Genomic DNA, 14,820 nt, shown 5'->3' with positions numbered 1-14,820 from the left:
GGGGGCGCGCGCACGGCGGGGCGGGGCGCGCGCACGGCGGGGCGGGGCGCGCGCGCGCCGAGAGGCTCGCTGCCCGGCGACCCCGGCCCAGACCTGGCAGAGGCGACCCGGCCGGAAAGAGTCGGAGGAGGGGTCGCTCAACGCGCTGTGTCCCCCTCATCGCCCGGGGCAGAGACGAAGCAGGTAGTGAAAAGAACATACTGTTTATTATTCATCTGAAACGTCACATGCACTTTTAAAAATTAAAACTCTTTATTTAAACATTTCGGTAGCGTCTTACCACTTTGGTGGCAGCAAAGAAGCTCTACCAAAGACAAGTATGTTGAAAAGCATTTACAAAAATACATTGCACAAAGTCCTGTCTCGCATCTTTAAAAATAAATATTCAAAATATTTCCACCCCATCTCCCAAATTTAGCTTTATATAGGAAATTTTGATTTATATATTTATCCTGTAATATATGAAACATATGTATACATTTTATTCAACTTAACTGCATAGGCATTAGTTTCAATTCTAACAAGAGTGAAAAAAAATCCTAGTTTATGTAGTCTTTGTATATTTGAGGACTGTTGTGCAATATACATAAAACTCTTCAGAAAACCAGTCAGCACCATCATTTTGTCTTTTTCTGAAAATACATTTATGGTACACCAAAAAACTGTCTTAACCCAATAAAACTTAAATAATTCTTAAGGTAAAACATCTGTAACTTTAAGTGCCTTGCAGATACATTTATAAAGTCTGCTCAGTAAAATAGTCTAAATATTAAATATTAATTATAACCAAAACAAAGAGAATGGCCAAGTCGTAATAAAAGGCAAATCCAACCAGAGCCAGCACAAAGTGCTGCTGTAAGAACAGCGTCACCAAATGTCCTGGTTTCATGAATTTGCCACGTGGGACAATCTCCTTTAATAACTGTAAGTGGAATAAAAACATAAGCCTCTGAAAGACAGAGCATGTTAGTGTTTGCTTTTCAGCAAAATTCAAGACAAAACCTGAAAATACCCAAAAAGACTGGATTTCTTGGTTCCTATTCATAGTGTGAAGTGAAACTGCAGGGAGAACCCGATGGGATGAGCCCAGTGGAGACCTGAGAACTCTATTTACATTTTATACAGATCCAGACCATCCCCTCTTGAGCCAGATACACTTCAAACCTGCAACAAAGGCAAACGCTCCAGGGTTCCTGAAGGGATGATGGAAAATCCTTCTCAGCGGTGGGAGCATGCTAAGCAGGAAACCCCATTTTCATTACTTCTGCACCTGGTGATATAAAGGACCACTTATGCCAACAGAGGAGCATCTCATCCTAAAGGAAGGGAGTTCAGCTCTCAGCTTGGGTGACACCGTTCATCCCTGAAAGACGTGTGCTGGGTTGAACACATATCTGCTCCCAAAGGCCCTTTCAAGGGGCTGGTGAAGGCTGCTGTCAAGGCCTCAAGAACACTCCAAACTTTTTAACTTCCTTTGCTTTGTTCCTGATGTCAAGCAAGTAGTTTTATGTTCAAAATCAAATCCCCCCCACCCCCCAAAAAATAAGTGTGTGAACCATACATTCAGATGAATCCCCAGAGGCCACCTGTGGCTGGTAGGCCTCTGAGCCCACGAGCCAGCATGCAGTGTCTGCTGGGGACGGGGCAGCGGCCGGGCAGCGGGCATCACTCCACCCTGGGTCCTGCCGGTGGTCGGCGTGTGTATTTCAGGGGCGACTAAATGCTGCAGTCTACTCCTGAGCCCATGAAGGATTCCAGTGTTCCAGGCTGTCCACTATATACAAAATGTACAAGAATAGCGAGTCGTCTCTTTACTCAATAGGCTCTCCATGAACTCTGAACCGGTAAAGACACGTGTATTCAGGATGGCCCCAGTTAGAAAAGATCCGAAGTTCCACTATTTGGAAAGCTCTTTCCGGTTTTTTCTGTAATTGAGGGGAAAAGAAAAAAAAATCACACATTTCATATTAATATGCCCAAGCCCCACTACTTCCCCAGCTATGAGACTTGAAATGAAGTAGCCAAGTTGGAGATTAAGCTTTTAACATGAAACGCATCATTACAGCACACAGGTTCAGGTCGCTGCGTGCGACAGGCTCACGCGGGATAAGCTGCGCACTGGCGAGGTGCACTCCGGCCGGAGGCGCTGGGAGGCGCGGGCCCGCTGCCTCGGGGGCTGGCCCTCACGCCCCGTGGGCGGTCCTCTAAGTGTCTGTGGGTCCTGAGGCCGGGACCGTGGCAAGGGAGCCCGGGATGTGCAGGAAGCACGAGGTCCTTACCGGGGCCGCGAACATCTGGAGAGACTCCCCTTCCTGGTCGTAGGTGAACCGTCCCAGGGGCTGCCCTTCCTCCTGATACTCGTTCTCCAACCCCTGAAACAGAGCCATCTGGTCACTGAGTAAAGGGAAGAGACCATGTGGTGGTGGGCTGGGCTGGGCTGGGGGCCACGTTTCCATTAAAGCAGGCGAAGGCCCTCCCAGGGAGGCCTGCCGTGCGCTGGACACTGCTATGCGCGCCTCACAGGCCACAAAGCCTGTGATGCAGGCGCTGCTTCCCGTTATATGGGTCAGGAAAACAGGCTGGGAGAGGGCGAGCTGACCAGGCAGACAGCCACGTGGCCTGATGCCGCCCTCCACACTCCAGAGTGGAGCCCCAGGGCACCTGACGAGTGCGGGAGAGGAGGCCAGCAGAGTGAGGTCAGCTCACTGCCAGAAAGAGGACGGTGGGTGAGGGACGGCAGTCAGTGTCTGTGGAGACCGTCTCCGTTTGGGAAGATGAGGGAGCCCAGGAGATGACGGTGGTGACGGCTTTCCACAGGGTGAATGCGCCTAAGACCCCTGAACTGCGCACTCAGGCTTAAGATGCTAAGCTTACGCTCTGTGTATTCTACCACAATAAAAAAGCAACCAGTAGGAAACAAGTGACTATTTAGATGTCTGTTTCATAAAAGGAAAAAGGACTTTCCAGGTGTAAAAATGGCATGGAAGAAATCACAGGTGATGATCAGGCGTAACTAAATATGGAATTAGGACCCCACAGGAGGAAGTATATCTAACAGAATGACTCATGATCCATATTTTTATATTAAGAAGCTAAAATGTTCATAAGGAAACTAAGATATCAAAAGATAAAGAAAGACAGACTAAACTAGACTCTACAAAAAAAGGAAACACGCGTGTGAAACACACAGTCACGAAGATTAAAATAAGAGCCATCAGGCCAGTGGAGACTTAAGACCCAGAAAGGGGCCTGCGAGGTGAGGAGCGCCTCTCAGGCTAACAGCACACGCGGTCCGAAGGATCAAAGGCCCCTCGCACCCCCGAAGCCTCCCGCTGCCCGAGTGTCTTTCTGCGGAGTCACCGGAGAGGGAAGAAACTTTGGGGAAGCTGGCACGTGGACAGGGCACTCTGGGTAAGCGGCCCAGTGCGCAGCGGCAGGAGGTGCTCCAGTGTACCCAGGCGCCAGATGCTGCTGAAACGCATACGCTGACGCTCACTGCCACGGACAGATTCTTAGGGTCAACTTGCTCTTTCAGGGTGAGAAGTGAAATTTTATGAATGGTGTTGCCTCAGACTGTGCATTTTTTCTGCCAAGCTATGCAGCTTGTGGGATCTTAGTTCCCAATTGGGGCCTGGGCCCGGCAGCAGAGCCACAGCCTGCCCGCTGGACGGCGGGGAAGCCCCTCAGCTGCCGCTGTCGTGGGAAATGCCAGTGTTGACGGTGGCGTCCGAGGCGCTGGGACCCCGGACGTCCTCTCCCCAGCACCCGCACTGTCTGCACACCGCAGTCAGACTGCACAGCTGCGCGATGAGAGGCGCGTCCTCCCGCAGCCCCCGTCCCTGGAGAGGTCTGGGAACGTCTCCGTCCACGTCAGCGGGCAGAGGGGAGGACAAAAGGGGCAACACCGGTAGCATACTCATGTCCCAGCCTTCTCGGGGCTCATGTCTGGGAGGTTCCCAGAGGGCTGAGGCGGGGTCTCGGGGTTCGGGCGCACTCACGTAAACCGCAAAGTCCTTGGGGGCGCTGGTGATGCTGCCCGTGGGTGACAGTGTCTTTGGTATGTGCTCCAGGGTGAAGGCGGTCGGGTGGATCGTCATTGACAGCCTCACCACCAGGTACCCCTGGGAGCCTCTGAACGCCCAGCAGTTCCCTGGGTAGATGTCAGGCTGGGGAGAGGAAAACACTCACACTTAACGCTCAACAAGCTCCTGCCGCTTCAAGCAGGAGCCGCGAGAGAAGACTGGCTGATACTGAAAACAGCCACAGAATTTCTGCTGGTAAGAAATGGTCACGCGTAAAATCAGAAATAGGAAGCGAGGAAAGGCATCTGTGGCTTCACCCCACAGGGCCACGTGCGCAGTGCGAGGTGAGCGCCCAGTCAGGCGAGCCTGCGGGAATGGGCGGCACGCAGCGCTGCGAGCGCCTCGGGCTCAGGGAGAGACTCCGTTCCCAGAGCAACAGGAAAGCACAATTCGACCGACACCTGTCACCACCTCTCACGTCGCAGACAGACCATAATCCCCACCAGACAAAACCCGCTCTGTGCTGGGGGTGCACGCCCCACGTGCTGAGCCCAGAGCAGCGGGACGCAGCCACCCTCCGGCTGAACGGGGAGCCCACGTTCACGCCCTGTGTGTGGACACAGCCCCAGATGACAGAGGCAGAGAGCTCCCCTCGAGAGAGGGCTTGTACTGCGGCGGAGGGCCCGCAGCCCTCACCCGGGGCCTGCCGTCCAGAGGCCGGGACCACCTCCTGTCCACCCCGGCACCCCGTGTGCGTCTCCGCCTCTCCAAGCGCACCAGCCGCCCGCACTGCGCCTGGGGCTCTGGGTCCCCGGCAGGGTCCTTCCAGCCTGCAGAGAGGCCAGGCTTCCCAGGGGCAAGCCAGGCTGTGCCCTCTCAGACAGGCCTGGGTCTGAGCCATAGGGGACACCCCTGAGAGACCGTGAGGCCCAGCACAGGATGGCACGGGCAGCCTCGCCTGCGCCAAGTCCAGAAACAAGCCGAGCCAGCAGAGGCGTCAGAAATCGCCTCTGAGTGAGCGGGGATGACGGGGCCCGTGAGGTGTGGGACTCTGCTCCTGGGTCCCGAGCTGCCGCGTGAGGCACACCCTGGACCGCGGACTTGGGACTTGCACGCTCCACCCTACAACTCTGTGGAAGCAGAATGCACACACCCCCAAATGGTCACAGCGGCACCACGCCTGCTCAAGGCCAGGACACGCACGCGGCGGCCCGGACGCCTGCTCACCTGGATGGCCACGCGGGGCGACTGGGAGAAGTACCAGAGCGGCACACCGAACAGGCTGATGAGTGCGGTCTTGGTCTCGTATGTCTCGGAGCAGCGGGTACTCAAGACGCTCCCCCCTGCAGCAGAGCGGAGACGCGGCTCAGCGTCTCATCCTACTGTTTCAGAAGCAGCATCACTCCCACCTTAGGGATCTGGTTGTAGTGTTCTAAAAATTCTCAGGTTTCTAGTCCTGTAAATAATCTCACATGAAGACCAGCTCCAGCCTTACTTTTCAAATGTTCATTTATGTGCCTGACGGGGTCTAGCTGCAGCACTGGGGAGGCTCATTCGCGGCTGTGCTTGGCCCCCCAGCTGTGGCGTGCGGGCTCCGGAGCAAAGACTTCGCAGCTGCGGCGCTCAGGCCTAGCTGCTCTGTGGCGTGCGGGGTCGTCCCGACCAGGGATCGAGCCGTGTGCCCTGCACTGCACGGCGCATTTTTCACTGCTGGACTGCCGGGGAGCCCCTCCAGTCCTAATTTTACTTTTCCCAAATTCAGAGTCAACAGTTCAGAAATGTTTCAAGACACACAGTCCTAACGCCAACAAGACACTGGGCTCCCCGCCCGCCACGATGGGGGCGGTGATGCTGAGTGAACTTTTGTTCTCATTTTGAAATAAAGAATCTAACCGGGCATCAGCATTGCCTGACAGGGGAGTTTTCAGACAGCCTCCTTATTGCTGGGGTGATGGGAAGTGTCTCATAGGACAGGATTTCTATTTGGAAATAAACAAAAACGTCCTGGAAGTAGATAGTGGTGACTGCTGTAACATGGCAAGAATACTAAAAGCCACCCAACTGTACACTTGAAAATGGAGAAGCCTGTTGTATGAATTATATCTCAGTAATTACAATAATAAAAATGTTAAAAAAAAGTCCAATTTGCCTCTCAATAGGAAATGGGATAGGATGTTGGTGCCAAAGCAGGTCAAAATGAGTTGGTGTGGGAACAAACAGCAACTCAAGTGAACTGAGAAGAAAATAAGTATGTGATTAATAAGTCCGAGCAGTCCCGAGCCGTCTGTCCGCTTGCAGCCAGCAGCGCCTCGGCCAGATGCACGCCACCACCCCGGGGACGCCGGCAGACACAGCCCCGCTCCCTCTTGGGGCTGCTCACCTCCCAATAGGACAAAATTTTAAACAAGAGAATACCATGGTTTTGCTCTAGCTGATCAGCAGGTCCAAGCATCTGAATTCTTTATCTAAAAAAGTGTCTCCTCAAATCCAGTGACTCCGTTTTTTCACTTCAGAAGAGCCAATAAATGCTTTGTTCAGTAACAGAACATTCAGTTCAGCCTTCTCGGGATGATGAGAATTCTCAATCAATGACATACCAACCTGTGAGGACTTACATCTCTAAGAAAACATGGCAACTACTGGTCCCACCGAACCGGTAAAAGTCATGTGATGTCTCTGAGTTGTCAAAGTTTCCTCAGAAACCACTGAATTTCAGACACAAAACTAAAATCACTTAATAGTCTAAATAGTCTAAGCACCCGACGCACAGCGAGCAGCTTTTGCACGCTGGCAGAACCTGGCTGCCTTTGGCAGGAGCAAGAGCCCGTGAGGGTGAGTGAGGGGAGGCCCCCGGCCCCGCCCGCGCCCTGCCAGCTGCCCTCAGCCCTCCCACAGGTGCTACACGGTTACTGGCGTGTGCCAAGAACCTCCCTTCCTCCAAGAGACCCTAAACGTTCAGAAAACCAGGATTTTCTCCAACACGTCTGCTGCCAAACGCTCCCTGAGCTGACGTAATGCCACTCCTGTTTTCACACGCGTCCCGCGTGACCCCGGGTGCTGTCCTGGAGGTCACCGAGGGCTGGTGACAGAGGTCCCTGGGCTCGCCGCCTCGCTGAACCACAGGCTGGCCCTTCCAGTGCACCTGGCCCAGGGCCACGTCCAGCAGCACCTCCGACCAGCCTTCCTGAGAAGCCGGAACGGTGCCCGTCCTTCCCACCCACCAGCTGTGGCTTCTGGCACAGTAATGGCCATTCTTCTGTCATCTGTCTCCCCCTGCAGAGGAGGTTCTGGGGGGCAAGGACTGTCTGATTCACTGCTGTGTTCCCGACGCCCCCAGCGGGCCTGCACGTGGCTGACGGAGCACTACTGTCCTGGGACAGTTTGGAAAATACCCTACAGTCAGTGGGCTTCTACACTTTAAAAACCCACACCCTTTACAACACACAAGACTGTGAGTGAGCAATCAGTAGTTCTGGGGTTCTGCTGCCGCTCGTCGTCTGGCCACGCACCCCACAGCCCGCGCTCCGGGGGAGCTGGCCCGCCTCCAGCAGACCCCAGGGGCGCGGCGGGAGTCCCGCTCCCCCTCGGGCCGTTGTGCGATCTCCCACGCCCCCGCCCCTGCTCTTGACCGAGGAGTCGGGCACTCACCCCCGGACTCCAGGGCGAAGTCCACCATGCCCGTCTTGTCCTGGGAGTACAGCTTCAGGGCGTTGTTCACGATGACCCGTGCTTCCTGGGCAGAGGCGGCGCCCACAGGAGCAGAGACAAGACTCACACGTTAGTGACAGAGACAGACTTGCAGTCAGCTCTATGTGGGCGCCTCAGCAACGCCAGACTCGAGTCCTGCTTGTGACCGCGGGGACCTTGGCGGGAGGGCCAAAGCTAGACACCCAGGCTCAGACACAGCACAAAAGGCTCAGAGCCAGAGCCCCTGGCGCCATAAAAAATGGACAAGCAAGGGACAGCATCAGAGACGGCGACTGGGACCGACTATGGGACATTTCTGTGTAATTCCAGAAGGCATGTGGCCACCCAGGCAGGCAAAATCTTTGGGACAAGAAGATCAATAAAGTGTAAAATGTGATACTTCCAAGAAGTAGTGTGGCAGCAGGAAGCGTGCCCCCCACACCTGCTTGGAGTCGAGCGCTTCCTACACCCTCGTCACACCCTTCAGGGACCATCCCCAGAACAGGGCAGCAGCACCTGCTAGCCTGACACCTACACGGGCAGTGTCATCGCCACGTGACGGAAACACTGGTCGCCTACTCACCGCTTCTGTTATCCCCGGAACGCCTGCTCCGCTCACAGCAGACACTACAGCCTCGGAGGCTGGCATCTGTCTTGTCGCAGAAATGTGGTGCGTGATGTTCCTCAGGACCTGCAGCTCTAGGTCTCGTAGCAAAGCCTGCACGTCATCCCTGCTCACAAACTGAGCAGACAGCTTCTGGAGCAGCCAGTCGGCAGAAGCATCGTGCTCATCCCCAGAGAAAATGAGTCTGAGAGTCTCTCTGATCTGGACATCCACCTAGAAGCACCATTGGTGAGGATCACGTGAATCTATCGTTTCAGATGAATCTTTTCAACTCTTCACTCAATCCCCTTCCACACCCGGAAAAGACCACACAGCTGACCAGAACCCATGGCAGAGGCGCGACACAGCTCTTCCCTCTCGTACAAGATTTAAGAGCCTCCAACGACGCTGGGACACATTCAAGGAGCAGGGATAGAGGTAAGCAAGTCTGGGCGCCCTGGCTGCCCAAAGAGGGGGCTGGAGGGGGCCGCGCCCCAGGTGAGGGAGGTGCAGAGACGACAGGGCCCCGTCTTCAAATTCAGTCTGAGAAGCTAACAGTCCCATACACAACTGCAGAGGTGACTTTACGCAGGGAGGAAGCATCCCGGGGCGGTGCTTCTACACAGACACCACGGCGAGCACACGCTCCTTTTCAGGCTCCACAGAGAGCGAGCTCGGGGCAGAAGCCCCTGGGAAAGCGCAGCCCCTGTGACGTCCCCGTGACGTGCCCCGCCTCGGGGCACCTCAGCACTGACGTCACCACACTGCACGCGTGTCCGTGGCCCCGCGTGTCCGTGGCCCCCGCGTGGGCTCTTTGACCTCTGTACCCGGGTCCCAAGAGCGGGGCTGCCTGTCCCCAAGACAAAGTCTCTGCAACCCATGACTGTCTCAGGGCCTTCCCCCAGGAGGCTGCAGGCCCCTGTCCCCCAGGCCCCCTGCAGGGACGGCCACCCCCTCACCAACCTGGGGACCGAGGAGCGGGTGTTCAAGCGACCTGCACACCCACTCAGGGAGACGGGTCGCCTGCCCAGCTGGGCTGAATCTAGTGACCGACTAAACCAAAACCACACAGCTTCAGGGCTCCAACAGTCCTGTTTCACCGGAGCCGTTGTGTGCTCTGACAGGTGTTCACGTATTTATCGGTGCCTGCCTGCCCAGCTCAGCAGGGCCTGCGCCTCTGCAGCATCTGCCCTCACCGCCCGCAGCTCTGAGCATGGGCGGCCCCGACGCCACGTCCTGACGCGCAGATGTGCGGCACCAGTGTCTGCTCTGGAGACAGACAGACAAACTGCCCCCCACCATACGGGCGCGCCCTTGGAGGGCAAGATAGGCCCGGCACCCACACCTCGTGTCACTGGAATGGAGGGAATTTGAGGGGAGCTGAATTTTTAATTTCATTTAAAATGTTCAAAAAGCTTCATACATAGTAAGATAAAAATTTTAAACAAAGTTGAAATTAAAAAAACTTAAGACACCAACTCAGTGTCTCTATTTTCCATGACAAACATAAAAGCTGAGGCACTTGCCTTTTCACGGACGGCCTCCACCGTCTCACAGCTGGCCTGCCCTCGCTGCCAGCTGGACAAGTCCGCCTTCAGGCGCCCCAGCTCCTGCTCCAGACGCCCGACCAGCGCAGGCAGGCGCTGCTCCTCACCAGCTCCACTGCAGGGAAGGACGACAGACAGTGCCGTCGGGGAGAGGCCCCGTGACAGGCAGGGCGGCTGGCAGCGCACCCCTGCCCCCAGCACACGGAAGGTTCAAGTCAAGGGCCCAGAGACCGTTCCCACCTCAACGTCGGTGCACACACCACACACACTCGGTTTCGTCAGCCTGGCTCTCCCGCCTCTGTTGCCCTTCTGTTACTCCAGTAACTCACTTGGACGCGAACAGCGGGGAGCTCTGACCTCCAGTGTTCCTGTCTCTGGCCCCAGTGTCTGTGGGTCCTGTGTCGTGATTTTAGGCCTCAGGACAGTGTGCGGGCGGGGGCCGGATCCGCTGTCAGCAGTGGTTACGCCTCCACTTGGGGGTGGGCACCTCCTATACACCATTTAATATGTAAAACCTACCCCCATCTCCTTAAAATTCTGAAAGACTTCATAAACTCATGAACGAGGCTGTGTTTATTGGTCATCATCATGAAGTATGAATTTTTCACGCTACTGGAAGAGAAAACGAAACTAAAGACATGGCTTCAGGGCTCTAACGGTCCTGTTTCAATGCAGCCACCCTATGTTATGAAACGCTAGTGTTCTATTTTGGAGAAGGAAATGGCACCCACTCCAGGGCTCCTGCCTGGAGAACCCCAGGGACGGGGGAGCCTGGTGGGCTGCCATCTATGGGGCCGCACAGAGTCGGGCACGACTGAAGCGACTCAGCAGCAGCAGCAGCAGAGTTCTATTTATCTTGTTTACAGGCAGGTGCCATTGTGTGGAGACACCAACAGTTCGAGTCTCACGAGAGGGCCCTCCGGGGTGAGCACTGCGGGTCTGCACGGTTCTGTCAGAGGGCTCTGGCTCGTAAAGGCCCTGCATGAGTTAGAAGGCCTGCCATGCCCACTGTCCTGAGGCCTAAAATCACGACACAGGACCCACAGACACCCTGGGGCCAGAGACAGGAAGACTGGAGGTCAGGGCTCCCACCTGTTCGCGTCCGAGTGAGTTACTGGAGTAACAAGGGCAACAGGGGCGGGAGAGCCAGGGTGACAAGGCCCAGGGTGTGAAGAAGACGGGCAGCTCTGAGGCTCGCAGGCAGGGAGGCGCCGCGTGGCCGAGGGCACCGAACGTGCGGAGAAGCACGCAGGCTGTGAGGACCCGACACAGCACCCTGGGAGCTGCCGAGAGGCCAGGGCTCACAAGGCAGGTCTCCTCGAGGGGCTGCCGAGCAGGGCCCAGGGTTGCACTGCGGGGCCCTGGGGCGAGCAGAGGCCCCGGCAGGAGGCCCACCACACCCGGCTGTAAGCCCACGGCCGCTCCTTACCCCGGGGTGGCCCTCCAAGGCGCGTCCAGGGAGGGAGGCTCCCCAGAGCACACAGGGCCCCGCGTCTTCGGTGCTGCGTGGAGGTGGATGGCAACAAGGCCCCCCCCCCTCCTCCCTCCTCCCTCCTCAGGTGCCCTGAGAGCCTCCCAGGAAGACAGCGGCTGCAGCTGACACAGCCCCGTCACTCCCGTGCTGAGGCGGTGCGGCCCACGGGACACCGAGGAGGCCAGGAGAGTCAGGCGGGAGGGAATTACGTGAAATGTCCTACCTGGCTGCTCTTAGCCTGGCCTGCTCTAGCTCCTTCTGGACGGCCTAAAACGATTGAGAAACTGTTTAGGTACACAAGTTATGCACCAGCTTTCCAGGAAGTCACATACATGACTACATACGTGTAAACAGGAAGACGCACATTTATCTGGGATTCTCCCCCTTAATTTGAAGCCCAGCCCTTTCACTTTACTTTCCACAACAGACTTTAAAAGACACACAGTGTCCATTCTGAGGGGCACAGTTCACCTGGGAGCAGCCTGACAGATTTTCAAACTAAGCAGCTCCCGTAACCAGTACCCAGGCCACGAAGCCAGACTCCGCCAGCCCCAGCGAGTGCCTTAAGCGTGGCAGGGTGCGGAGGAGCAGGTGTCAGGTTCACACATGAAGCCGTGCCTCCCTCATTAACACGGTTTGTTCACAGCCGTTCACAGGTCATAACTGGACCAGGGCCCCGCTCCGCGGTGGCGACACGTGTGGGACAGCCGCGGGCTCTCCCGCGGGGGGCCATGGAAACTTCCAACCGATGAGCAAAGCAAACCCTCTGCCTTGGTTGCTGTGTGCGGCCAGCCCCGCCCTGAGGGCCACGGTCTCCCCTGAGGCAGCAGCTCCACCCCCTCTCGGCGCCCCCGGGCCTCCTCTCTCGGCCTCTTCAACACCTGACGAGAGCAGACGTCCCCCAGAAAATCCCTCTGCAGAAGGGTCAGGGTGCTGCTCCTGTCCCCGTCCACAGACACTCAGCCTGCAGAGGTGGGAGACAGCGAGGCGAGCCTGCCCCACCCCACGCCTGGCTCAGACCCTTCCCCTCTAAAAGATGGCTTGGAGCCCGTGAGCTGGACACGCGTGGCAAGCACTAACGCACGCCGGAGCCACCCAGGGAAGCGGGGGCAGGTCAGAAACGCTGCTCTTCAGTCTCACAGAGGACGGCAGCCAACGCGCCGCGGCAGCACCTCCAGACGGGCTGCGGATGCGGACACAGGACGCCTGCTGACTTTTGTCAAGGAAACCGCGCTGCTGGGGCCAGAAGTGGGAGGTCAAGAGCATGAATATACCTCAGATCTTTCTGTCAGTTCTCCAAGTACATCTTCCAGGCTGGAGATGCGAAATTCATGCTCTTGGTGGAGCGCCACATAGTCAGCCTTGAAAGGGAAAATTAATGAAAAATAGTAGAGAAAATTAAGCATCAAATAAGCCCAAACCTGTCAGCCAGGCCGTGCCGTTCCTCCACAGCACAGCCCGCCACAGCACCCCGCAGGGAGGACATCTTCTCTAGGTCTAAGTTCTGGGTCTGAACCCTGCCCTACAGTGGTTTTCAGGAAAAAGGGCTGACAATCCTTTCGTTGAGAACCAGACAGAAGAGACAAGAAACATACATATATATATAAGCTCATGGTTCCATAAGGACTAGTAGTTGCTCTTAACTATCTCATGATCTTGAAGTATTTTAAATAACGGCTCTGAGCAAACTTTCAGTTCAGTGACCGTAAAATTTCACGCGACTGTGTTCAATCCACTCACAGAATACCTGCAGGTCAGGGACAGCCGTGTGCCCAGCTGCAGCCTGCCCCAGCTCCTGGGCGACACCCACAGGCCTCTCCGCCTGCCCCACCCTGTCCTCAGCCGGGACTTCTCCTCGGGAGTGGCCGGAGCACCACAGTGCCGGCCACCGCAGGGCCCACCTGCTCCCTGTGCCTGAGAACCCCCTCGTGTCACTGTGGAGCCCGGGAGCCCACCAGCGCCAGCCCCCTTGAGACGCCGCCCTCCCACACTCCTCACCGGGGGTGACCCCCCCTCCCTGCTGCTGTCCGCCAGGTCCACCCGAGCCTGCAGCTTCTGGAGCAAAGCCACCAGCTGTCCCAGCTTCTCGTCGTGCCTGTGACAGTGTCCTGACAACGTGGCCACCTGCCTCTCCACCTCACTCATCCGATGCCAGTGGAAGGCCTCATCGCCAACCTGGAGAGTGAGAGGTTCCACAGGGGACAAAAAGACAGGAAAAGTCCAGACAGCGAAGCAGAGTGCTATGGGAAAACGCCAGCTACAACTCACACAGCCCGAAGGAACAGACAGAAAAACGGTCCTCTTTAGGGAGGCCCTCCACGTGGAAGCCTATAGGTGGTTTTTAGTTTCTGCTTTATGCTGTCTACATTTTCCAAAGTAGTGAAAACTCTTTTTTTAAGTGAAAATGAACTGAATGATGAGATGAATTGAAACACAGAACTCCACTGAACTTCATGGGCACTGCATTTTCACAAGCAAAGGTTCTGTCCACGCACCTTCCTAACTACACAGAGGAGGCCGTGCTCCTGTGTCTGTATCACACTTGGGTAATTCTCAAAATATTTCAAACTCTCCACCAGCAAAAGCATTATATGATTCATTAAAGGCTGAGACGATGGTTAGCATCTGTTAACAGTGAAGTATTTTCAATTGAGGTCTGTACCTTATTTTTTCAGATGTAATGCTATTGTACACTTAAGGTACCATAAGGTAAACATAACTTTCATACGCACCAGGAAACCAAAAACTCCGTGTGATACTTGAGCTAACACAGTCCTTGAGGTGGGCCTGTGCATTGACTTGAACTGGTTCAGGACAGGGAAGGGGCCCAGCTGAACTGCCCTGCCGTTTACAAGGAATGAAGAGACTCGCTTGGGAGAACAGACTGCAAGGCTAGGGGAGCGGGTCCCCTGGCTGATTACCTGCAGAGGCTGGTTGGGGTGGGAGGCAGCGGGCGTGAGCGTGGTCCCGGGGTCATCCACTCTCCGCACTCTGTGGCTGTGCGTCCAGTTTAACACAGGCAGGAGTGAGAGGACGTCACCCTGGCCCCATAACGAAATACCTGCACCTCAAGGCAGAAAAGAAGCACCTGTACACACGCGTGTGCGCACACTGCTCAAATGACACACATGTAAACGCTCTGCAGAAGCACCTGTACATGCGTGTATGCACACTGCTCTTCAAATAACACATGTAAACGCTCTGCAGAAGCACCTGTACACGCGTGTGCACACTGCTCAAATGACACACATGTAAACGCTCTGCAGAAGCACCTGTACACACGCGTGTGCGCCCACTGCTCTTCAAACGACAGACATGTAAATGCTCTGCTTCTTCACTAATTCAGACACGTGCGTGTGCACATACTAGGCACGTAAGGTAACAAAGTTGAACTGGACTTACCCAGTAAAAGTAACAGTGGAATGAGCAAGATTAAAAACTTGCAAATATTTCGAAGGCACCTAGGAATGAAAAGATGTAACTTGG

The 14,820-nt window shown here is 55.7% G+C and overlaps 1 protein-coding gene across 2 annotated transcripts in view; it reads right to left on the bottom strand.

The window, feature by feature from the left end:
• Positions 1–200: 200 nt before the first annotated feature.
• Positions 201–14,820, bottom strand: part of SUN1 (Sad1 and UNC84 domain containing 1) — a 41,462-nt gene continuing 26,842 nt past the window's right edge. For both annotated transcript variants that reach the window (XM_052663897.1, XM_052663903.1), the window contains exons 13-24: positions 14,737–14,795; positions 14,256–14,401; positions 13,333–13,509; positions 12,609–12,695; positions 11,558–11,601; positions 9,840–9,975; positions 8,293–8,547; positions 7,671–7,755; positions 5,250–5,365; positions 3,999–4,166; positions 2,280–2,372; positions 201–1,925 (exon numbers count right to left, since the gene is read on the bottom strand). In XM_052663897.1, coding sequence (XP_052519857.1) covers positions 1,812–1,925; positions 2,280–2,372; positions 3,999–4,166; positions 5,250–5,365; positions 7,671–7,755; positions 8,293–8,547; positions 9,840–9,975; positions 11,558–11,601; positions 12,609–12,695; positions 13,333–13,509; positions 14,256–14,401; positions 14,737–14,795 — 1,480 coding nt within the window. In that variant the 3' untranslated portion in view covers positions 201–1,811. The remainder of the gene's footprint in view (positions 1,926–2,279; positions 2,373–3,998; positions 4,167–5,249; positions 5,366–7,670; positions 7,756–8,292; positions 8,548–9,839; positions 9,976–11,557; positions 11,602–12,608; positions 12,696–13,332; positions 13,510–14,255; positions 14,402–14,736; positions 14,796–14,820) is intronic.

The sequence above is a fragment of the Budorcas taxicolor genome, chromosome 2 (assembly GCF_023091745.1).
Source record: "Budorcas taxicolor isolate Tak-1 chromosome 2, Takin1.1, whole genome shotgun sequence".
In the NCBI taxonomy this organism is placed as follows: Eukaryota; Metazoa; Chordata; class Mammalia; order Artiodactyla; family Bovidae; genus Budorcas; species Budorcas taxicolor.
This window is presented reverse-complemented; position numbering and strand designations above follow the sequence as displayed.